This window comes from Euprymna scolopes, chromosome 6 (genome assembly GCF_053919585.1).
Source record: "Euprymna scolopes isolate OS-2025 chromosome 6, ASM5391958v1, whole genome shotgun sequence".
Taxonomy (NCBI): Eukaryota; Metazoa; Mollusca; class Cephalopoda; order Sepiida; family Sepiolidae; genus Euprymna; species Euprymna scolopes.
In genome coordinates, this window is record NC_136487.1 from 46,709,188 (window position 1) to 46,720,377 (window position 11,190).

At 29.7% G+C, this 11,190-nt stretch overlaps 1 protein-coding gene across 15 annotated transcripts in view; it reads right to left on the reverse strand.

Moving 5' to 3' along the window:
- LOC145277634 (H(+)/Cl(-) exchange transporter 3-like) overlaps window positions 1-11,190 on the reverse strand; it is a 321,789-nt gene that overhangs the window by 130,424 nt on the left and 180,175 nt on the right. Inside the window, exon 1 of one of the 15 annotated variants that reach the window (XM_080129208.1) lies at window positions 10,811-11,190. This exon is cut by the window's right edge and continues 754 nt beyond it. The exons of the other annotated variants lie outside the window; for them this stretch is intronic. Coding sequence (XP_079985334.1) covers window positions 10,811-10,871 — 61 coding nt within the window. The 5' untranslated portion in view covers window positions 10,872-11,190. The remainder of the gene's footprint in view (window positions 1-10,810) is intronic. 15 annotated transcript variants of the gene reach the window in all.

An 11,190-nucleotide genomic window follows, 5' to 3' on the forward strand; every position in this document is an offset into this window, starting at 1 on the left:
AGTTCTTTATAGAAATACTATTTCGGTTGCTAAAAAAACAAAAAAAAAATGTTTTTTCTCAGAGTAACTGGTAATTATGGTCAATAACATTTGACTTCTTTAAGTTGTAAAGACGAAGTCAACTTTTTCAGCACTAGAATGACGTTCAATCTCCAGAGATTGGACATCTATTATTATACTTAAGCCGAGTTAATCAACGTTTGTTTTCCCTAAGACTTTTGCTTATATATTTTTATAACACAAAATACATACTAAAATATTCCTTAGTTCTGTTTGAAAAAAAAAAAAAAAAAAAAAAAAAAAGAAAGAAAAAGAAAACTTCACTTTAATTCTTCTAATTAGCTAACACCAAATCCTAACTATGAAAGTAGAAGGTGATTTGGTCAGGCACGTCCACTCGAGTACTGACCTTACATTGAGGTTAAGTTGAATGATGATTCTTGACCTTCTCGAAGTGGTGTAATCCTTTTATCTTTGCTATACATAGAGTGCTGGAAGTAGTTGCAAGATTAACTATCATTTGAGTAAAATGGGCTTTTTGAAATGTGTAAAGTCTCACATATTTCCCTTCTCACTATCAGGAAAGGGTATATAACAACTGTGTTAAGAGCATGATGCTATATTGTGGTGAATGTCGGTTACCTGCTCTGTCCTGACTCACTCCTCTTCACCATAATGACAAGTAATGATCAGATCTGGCATATTAGCTCTGATACTCTGTGGCAAGGGTGGAATATACCAGTTTGATGGGCTTCTGATAGTCGGCTGTGTTGGTTTACCCATGTTGAAAGGAGCGATTTTTGAAGGAAAAACAAAATGTAGAGATCTTAAGGTGGATGACTTGAGGAAAGTGGGACAACTCTAGGAAAACTTGGATGCAAACCAGCAACAACAATCTTGAATAGAATTAATCTTTAAAAATGACAAATTCAGAGACTGAGATTGCAGGCTGCCAGAAAACGCCAGACCTCTGACCAATGGATATAAGACTGTAAATCAGATATGTATACATGTATGTAGCCATACTTTGTAATCAACTAAAGTCACCCATCTCTCACTTAACTATTTATATATTTCTTTCACCATCTCTCACACAAGGTTGCTTCAACAACTCTTTAATAGTTTTTAATGTCCGTAAGCATTTAGAGAAAGAGTGACTCTTAAATTTACATAGTATTTGTATACACCATAAAAACGCATGTAAATTAGATAGCAAAATAATAGAGAGATAAAGGGACCTATTATCTATCAGAACAAAGTTTCTTTCCTAGAACTGTTCGTCTGTGGACCACAATACTGTGGAAGTGATTCCCAGTTGACTATAACATGGTTGTTTTCAAGTCTAATGTAAATAAGTACTTGTTGAGCTGTCTTATATAATTAAACTCTACCCAAGTTCCACAATTACTGATGATCACGGCATTGTCTCACTGTCTTCCTAGCACTTGTTAACCTTTATTCTAGAGTGGCCTCCAGGCCTTGACAAACAGTGACCCCTTATTTACAAAAAAAAAAAAAAAAAAAAAAAAAAAAAAAAAGTAAACAGACTTATTTTTAGTTACGTAAGAAGTATTCCAGATACCATGTAATTTGGCATATAAGGCGACCGTCAGATAAGACTATGTACAAAATTGGAGCAAATTTTAATAAATTTATCATATACCGGTTGTATAAGACGACTGCTAGATCATGAAACCATGTTTGTTTAAGCTAGGCTAGAGATTGCAACACCCGGTATCTTATGAAATATTTTTTTTTTTTTTTTTTTTTAAAGATAATTTTTTAACTTTGAGGGTCGTCTTATATGCCGAAATATACGGCATATCAATTTATGAATTTTCAAATAAAATCCAATGAGAAATAGTTGATTGACACAACGAGTCACAGGTAGTATACTTCTCAATTCTAAATATAAATAAAAAGATCTCGTTATATACAATATAATTCTTTATTTCATCTTGAATTTTATAGTTTGTCAATATAAACATCAACTAGATCGATAGATAGGTTTGATTTGCTCTTGCTTTTTAAAGAAAACAATCACACAAGAAAATTAGATTGATATTCATTTATATTATTAGCAGCTGTGTTGCCATTAACTTTTTGCAAAGAGGGATCCTTCATGTTGACCTAAAATTTCAAGATTTATCTCTTTGGCTGAGTGGAGAGAGAAATTGTATTTAACCCAGAGAGGATACCCTGACAGGTACTACAAAATTGTGTGAGAGTGGACCCGAGAGTAATGGTAACTACAAGGTGATCCCACACTCCCTAAAACTTCTAAATGGGGGCCTCACCATCGGTCATACTCAGGACTAATAACGAATTCAATGTTCACCCCCCCTTTTTTTTTTTTTTAAATACGAGGCGTGTTCAAAAAGTAACGAAAATGAAGATGTATTAAATATGGACAATGAATTAGACAGTTAAACACGATTACAATTCACTAGGTTTTTGTTCTGGGTCATTTTTTTTTTTTAAACTTTTCCTTTTCTTTTATATATTTGAATTAATATTTTATTTTAGCCTGATATATTAATCACACTTTGCATTAAACTTCCATGCGTGAATCTGATTCTTAGTCCTTGATAATTAATATAGGCTAATTTATCAATTCATTTTCTACTTCTAATTTCCAGTTTTAGAAATCTGAAATTTATACTTATCGCATAATTTTTAATGAACAACTAGCTATTCCAACCCAACATTGCCTGGTAGTGTATTTATTTACAATTTATTTTGCTTTTCTTTTATACAAACTATTACGTTTATTTATATATTTTTTTTTACCAGAATATTTTTTTTTCAAAGAGAGTAACTCTGTAGAGACGAATACAGGGTCAACTCTCCTTTTTAAAGAGTTACCATTTGAAAATATTTCCAAAAAAGAAAAACTAACGAACGAAAATCAAATATCGATGTTTTAGGACGAAAACTATTGAGGATAAAGAAATGATAAAGAGACTGGCTTTATTTTATATATCAGAAGATAGAGATCATTTAATTGAACATTAAGTTTGTTGAGTTTCTGGAATCTCTGTGCTAAGTTCGAAACTGTTAGAAGCATTTGTGACGGACGTTTAGGAAATTGACTCCCACTCTAAATTCCACAATTTACACCCTTTTTTCTTTTTTCAAGTTAATCTCATCGATTACAAAGTTAACTTTCAAATTAAAAATAAATTTTGAAAAACATTATTTTGATAACTTATCGTCAGGGATCAGTTTTCAATTATAATGTTCTACTAAATTGAACACATACTTTGTGTCTATCACTAGGTGTATCAGAATTTTGGGGGAATTTTTGACACCCCTAACACGAAACTGCGAAAAAAATATAAAAAACTCGTAATTTCTCTTTTTAAAGTGGGTTGTTTATTTTCTGAAAGGAATATACTTCCAAAATAAACTATTAAAGTTGTTTAAAAAATAGAAATATTTTTTATTTTTTAAAAAACGGTGTTTACAAACCGCCGGTGTGCACACCAGCCATTTTTTTTTTACATATGAAATCAATTGAATTTTACGAGTGAAATTTTTTCAATTTTTTAACTTAAAAAATCTATCAAAATTTTTCTATTGGTTCAATTTTTACGATATTTTCAGGGTCAATGTGAAATTTTATGTTCTTTCCAATAAACAGAATATAATATTTTAGACAAACGTTTTTTTTTTTAAATTCACCCCCCCCCCCATTTTGAAATGTCTATTAAAATTTAAATAATTAATTTACTCACCAAAGTTTTATATATCACAAATTGAAGATAAAAAGATCAATAAATAATATATTCTAATTTAAAACAAAAAAAAGTGTTTTTTGGAAAATTACCTGTAAGGTCCAAAGTGTAAAACCCTTTTTTTAAAACCACAATGATTTATTTTTTTTAAATAAAAGCTCATGTTATGCTTATATCGTCAAGTAAATACCGGACGCTGACAGCAATTTTTTCTATTTCGTTCAATGTTTTCTTTTTTTTTTTTTTTAGATATTTAGAAAAATAAATTCACTCGATAAAGTGGAAATAAGATATAATAATCAAAAACTTGTGTATTTCATCAAAAAGAAAAAAAGAAGAAAAAAAAATCAGTCGACTGGATTTTTTGCTTAACGGCAAAAACTTATAAGTGAATGTGTGCTTTTTTAACCTACGGAGGCCCCAAAATACTAATTTTGATTAACAGCACGCAATAAAAAGAGATATTAATTATGGCGTTTATAAGTCACCGTAAGATAATTGCGAAAAAAATCAGATTTCTCTCCCTTTATTAGAACAGTCAATAAATCCGATTTCGCATTTTTTTTTTTTTTGAATCCTTGTTTAAAAAAGTATTTTATTTAAAAAGGACATGGAATATAAGTATAAATATGGATAAATTCTTTACAATGAAATTACACATTGAATAGAATTTTTTATAGGTAAGTGATTTTTTGGAATTTATATATATTTTTTATAATCAAACTAAGTAAAACTTTGATTTTCTTTAAATTTTTTTTAACGAAAACCGATTTAAAAAAAACAAATATTGCATAATTTGCTATTAAACTTGTTATTTTTTTAAAATTTGGTCTTTGCTCCTTTAATTGAAAAAAAAAATGAGGGTTTGAATTACATTTTTCAAGTAGTTATAAGCTTCGAAAGATAGTAAATGACTTGTAAATGTTCATATACGTCATTTTTAATGGCCGATTCTGATACACCTAGTCCACCACAAAGAAAGATATTGTGACTCTTACGCGATTGGTGTTTATTTTTGTCAAAAAAAAAAAAAAAAAAAAAGAAAAAAAAAAAAAAAAAAGGTGTTAGGGTAAATTTTTACTTTCTTTTCAACTCGATGACGACTTTTACAGGTTTTCGAGTATGCTGTAAATGGATGGGTTGTGAATAGAAACATCTGACAATTCTACGGGTCTAACTTTTAGCATTTGATACAAATAATATTTCTGTTTAGTTTACATTTTACCCGACGCTAAAATAGAACATTGCCAATGGGACATTAATATTTGGAGCAAACAAGAAGTTTGTTTTAAATTCACAACAAATAATTTATTAAAGAAAAAACAAGCATTTTCTTCTAGTTGGGATTATTTCAAATGAGACACCGTGAGAGAGAGAGAGAGAGGGAGAGAGAGAGAGAGAGGGAGAGAGAGAGAGAGAGGGAGAGAGAGAGAGAGAGAGAGAGAGAGAGAGAGAGAGAGAGTGGGTGGTGGGAGGGAGTTCAAGAAAGTTCTCTTCCTACCCCCAGTTTTTTTTTTTTTTTTTTAGTCGGGAATAAACACAGGTCGCGGCCGCGTACGAGAGTCAAAATATTTGTCTGTGATGGTCACAAAGTAGATGTTCAATTTAGTAGAACGTTATTATTGAAAACTGATCCCCGATGATAAAAATCATAAAAAATATTTTTTTTACAATTTTTTTTTAAATCTGAAAGTTAAGTTTGTAATCGATGAGATTAACGTGGAAAAAAAGTCCAAATTTAGAGGGGGGGGGGGCAATTTCCTTATCGCCGCCGCATTTTTCTTTCTTCGCCTTTTATTTAAAAACATTTTTTCCAGAAAATATTTTTTCTGGATTAGAATTATTTTCAAATGACCACCATTTTAGAAAAATGTAACACTGTAAAGATGAATACAGAGTTACTTGCCTTTGATTGTAATTGATAAAATATTTAGAAAAATTGCTTTTCAACCATCTTTTTTTTTTTTTTTTAAAGAGATGTAACTGCATGGTGGAATACAGTTACATTTCTTTTTAAAATAATGGCTATTTGAAAATAATTCCAAACTAGGACAAAGTATTTTCTGAAAGGAATTAAAAATACCAAAACAAATAGAAAGAGAAGAGAATAATAATGGGCAATGCCGGGTAGAACACTCAGTAATTAAAAAAAACAAATCTACATGTAATCTAGATCACAGTAACTGTGTCAGGCTTCACAAAAAAAACAAAAACAAACTGGCTTATCCTATAAAAAATACATAAAATTCTAAACCAGATTACTATTTCCACAATTTTCTTTCTGTATCAAATTTAACATTCTCTATTCAGTGCAGAAGAAAACAAAATCCAACACAATTTTATTTAAGTGTTTTTTTTAGAAAAGTTAAAATGATAAATAACAAATGTGTTATAAGTTTTTAACTTCTATGAATGGTTTTGGCCGGCTTCTAACACATACAATTATCTTGTCATGTTTTCAAAATCAAACCCAAATATCATTCAAGTTGACAATCATATATATATATATATATATATATATATATATATATATATATATATATATATATATATATATATATATGTATGTGTGTGTGTGTGTGTGTGTGTGATTACTTCATTTAATCACAAATTAATATCCGAAGATATAATTTTATGCATACATTTTTCAGTATTTACTTCAACAGTGCTCAATACATAGGTAGAGCTAGGTAGTAAGCCATGAAAACATATTGCAATTAAGCTATACAGAATATTCCACGTTTCATTCACGTGAGAATTGGTCAGGCTTTATGAGAATGAAACGCGAAATATTCTACGTAGATTAATTGCTATATATATTTTCATAACTTACTATATATGTTAGAGAGAGAGAGAGAGAGAGAGAGAGAGAGAGAGAGAGAGAGAGAGAGAGAGAGAGAGAGAGAAACTATAGCTAAAACATGTATACATCTATGTAGCAAAAATCTTTGTATAAATAAGAATTTATACTTCATATAGTTTTACTTGCTATTGAGCACTTATATATATATATATATATGTGGTAAAACTGGTAATTAGTAAAAACTATTGCAGAGAAAATATGTTTTATTTATTATTATTACACATGTATATATATAAACATATGTATATACACACATATGTATATATATATATATACACACATATGCATATATACAGACACACATGCATATATACACACATACATATATACAGACACACATGCATATATACACACATGTATATACACACACATACACATATATATATATATACACATATGTATAGACATGTATATATATATTTATATATGGCTTGGTAGATCAAAATTGGATTCATTGTATTTTTAGGGTAACTTTTGTTAGAGAACTCAATATAGTTGTAGAGCAATATTAGTAAAATTGAAATATATTGTTATGCAGTTTTTTTTATTATTAAGCTTTGCTATATGTATTTTTCTTCCTGGTGATGATGTGATGAATTTCTGCACGTTTACAAAATGGAAAAAATATAGTTTTATAATTTTAATATTTTTGACAGTCATCTGTCCCTTATCAAAAAGTAATGAAAGCAAATAAACAAAGTTATTTATAAAAGGTGTCTATTTGTCTATATCCAGAAAAAATAATAATAAAGGGTAGTAGACTATCCGAAATATTAAAATAATAATAATGATAATGCACACGAGCCAGACATATAGAAACTGCTACAGATGTAAAACGCAAAGAAACCCTTCCTCGAATCATGAAAACTGAAGTTACATAATAGTGTCGGCATAAAATGGTGCCACACCAAATAATCAAAGATGGAAAGGCTGAAAAGAGAAAGTATTAATCAGACCTTCACTGGAAAGGTGCGAAGAAGACTGGGACCTTAGGGAAGCTTATTCCTACCCAAATTCTAAACTAATTTGAAAAGGGTATCGAAAGAGGTGGTGACTACTGGAAATGGGGAGACTTGTCACTCAGACTCCAGGGTACACCACAGGTTGTTCTCGAAGAGAATTCTTTGATGATAGCCTATGTGAAAACATAAGAATAAACATGATATAATTTTGCCTACTTTTGTTTTTATAAGACTAATTTTAATTTTTTGAATGTGAAGAAAATCATTTTTGTAAGGAACGTATTTCACATTACAGCAAAAGAATATATGGATTTATTACAGCATGTATTACAAGAATAAGTAATAAATATGGCTTATTTTCACTGTTAAAATAAGCTTTGTCTAAAAGGATATCAAGCACTTTGTCTATGCAAGGTCTGCTGTCTTCTGTTCTGATTTTAAGAGATTGATTTTCATGTTATCTCTACATAAAGATAGTTATATGCTTATGTTTATATAATTCTAGATAAAGGATTCACACCTAAATTAACCAATAATTATGAATTTTGGAAAACAACTGCTAGACTTAAGGGTAGGTGATGTGGGCTATGTTTAGTTTAATTTTTGAAAAGGGGGCAAGAGGAAGAATTTCAGAGTTTTGTTAAAATGTTAGCAATAATATTAGACATTTTAATATTCCTCAATTTTCAGTTTCTTTAGAGTATTTTAAAGGACTTTTAGGAGACACATGGGCACACCCACTTATTTGAAGATTCAAATATTTCAGATTTACATAAAATGTGATCTATAGTGATTAGACACTAATTGAGCAATACTCACTAAATTTGAATTTCTTCTTAAAACCCTTTAAATTGGAGACATTTTTCTAGAATCAAAATCATGTAATGGATTTTGATAAAATTTGAAATAATTCTACTAAAGGAGTATTAGATGTTGATTTTAATCTTTGATAGGGAACATGAAAGTGATGCAGAGCTGGCCTGTTTGTGGAATTAAATGTATTTTTCTAATATATATATATATATATATATATATATATATATATATATATATATATATATATATATGTATGATATACTTATTTTTCTCCCTAGATACGCACAAATAGAACAAATTAGAAATAAATTAAATTCAGTAGAACCATCCATAAAATTAACACACGAATTCGAACAAGACCACTCCCTAGCTTTTCTAGATATACTCCTCATCAGATCAGAAACCGATCCGAGTTTCAAAGTACATAGAAAGACCACACACAAAAACGATTATATTCAGTACTACTTGAACCACAATGATAAGACTGGCATGATTATTGGTTTTTTCTTGCGTGCCTTTAGAATATGCAACCCCCAATATCTTAATGATGAATTTCAATACATTACAAACGTTTTTAAAAATCTTACGCAAAGAAAAAAGCTACGAAAATACGCTATAATATAAACAGACAGAAAAATAAAACAAATACCTCACTATTAAACAGACATCTTTTCATTCCCACCCACACTAAAAATACAAAAATCTACGACACTCTTAATAGACTTGGTTTTCACTTGATACAAACAACTTATAAAACAGACATTAAAAATTACCAAGCACTCTCCCAAAACCCTCACATCCGACGCCGGTATATATTCCATCCCATGTAACAACTGTCAACAAGTGTACATAGATGAGACACAGCGTAAATTGAAACTAAGACTTTACGAACACAGAAGAGATATAAGGAATGGTAACGCCCTAAATGCACTCTTTTACCATTGTGCAGAACACGATCATTCATTTAATTTAGATCATGCGAAAATTATAAAATACGTGATAGATAGAGCTAAAAGAAGACTTTTAGAATCAGCACTAATATTAAACACTAATACTATTATGCAAAGAAAGGTCTTCTACCATTTAGCCCCTAGTATAGGGAAAATAATAATCAAAGAACAAAATATCAAAACAGATTCTGGTTAACCGTTTTTCCTTAATCCTTAAATATTTCAACAAAATGAATAAGTTCAGAGAGAGAAAAAAAAAAAGAAAAGAAAAAGTGTACATATTTATTTAACGCATTTTTAAAAGTGTATATATAGACATTGAACAACCCAACCTTCCCATACACACACGTTTTCCTTCTCGATATGGGTAGGATTCTAACACTGTTTTTTTTTCATTTTCGTATGGTCTATGATCATTTTCTTTTTTTGCATTTTTCTTTTTAATATCCTGAAGATGTCCTCTGCAATAGGGACGAAACATTGATTTCATAAATTCATTCGGTTTTTTCTTTTTTCAAAACAACATATATATATATATATATATATATATATATATATATGAAATACTGAAGTGCAGTAAGAATAGAGATTGTACAATACTGTAAACAAAGTCCAAATAAACATATTTATAAGACGATCCCAGGCAGATAAAGAAGGCTCAATATCCGAGATAGAACAATACTATAATAAATGGAAATTCTGAGATAAATTATGTAGAATTACAACAAAATTTATTGTTAGACAAAGGAGTACAGATAATTATTAAAGTCTTTTCCTTAATCCATGAATTTTCAATAAATGGCTTATCTCAGAGGAAATTTTGTTAGCAACATAGATATGGGTAATTATGAATTTTACTTATTAGCACATAGATTGAAAATTAAAATGGAGGTGATAGTGTAAGAAAGGATACCCAAAGTTGAAATAATCTTCTGGAACCATATTTGAATAGCTTTTCAAAGGATTCTACCAAGTTGAAATGATGGACTACCAGACATATTACCTGGAATATGCTAATAAGAAAAATTCATTTTGGAATATACCACTATTCATTGGATTTTGGTTCCAGTATATTCGTTATTTCAACTTTGGGTATCCTTTTTCACACTATCACCTCATTTTTAATTTTCAATCTATGTGCTAATAAGCAACATTCATAATTACCCATATCTATTTTGCTAACAAAATTTCCTCTGAGATAAGCCATTTATTGAAAATTCATGGATTAAAGAAAAGACTTTAATAATTATCTGTACTCCTTTGTCTAACAATAAATTTTGTTGTAATTCTACATAATTTATCTCAGAATTTACACACACACACACACACACACACACACACACACACACACACACACACACGGGAGAGAGATATGCAAAAATGTGTATCATCTAAAAATTAAAATTCTAGGAGTAAAATGGAAAAAGAAAAGATGATAGTGTGTGTATGTGGGGGAGAGTCAAGAGAAACTGCATCGCTCACCTGAATGTAAGTCTTCATATTTCTCCACCAAGGTGTGATACATATCAACAAGCGTCATCATTGGGGAATCAGAGGGGGGTCGGATCAGCTTTAAGCTGATCACTCAAACAAAAAAAAAAAAAACGTTAAAAAGGGGTTCCCCTCTTCCAATACTTAAATTCTATGATTAATGATCTCAAAACTACTCAAATCAGACAACAAATTCATTGAAAGGCCTAATTAAGTACCATACAAGTAAAGAGAGGGTGGTGGTGTCATTTTAATAAATTGTCTTCTCTCAAGAAGATATACTTTGAACATAGATTCAGCAGACAAGTATTTTCAGAATCAGATAGGATTAGCTAAATACGGTGAAATTTGATGAATTCTTTTGGAAAAGT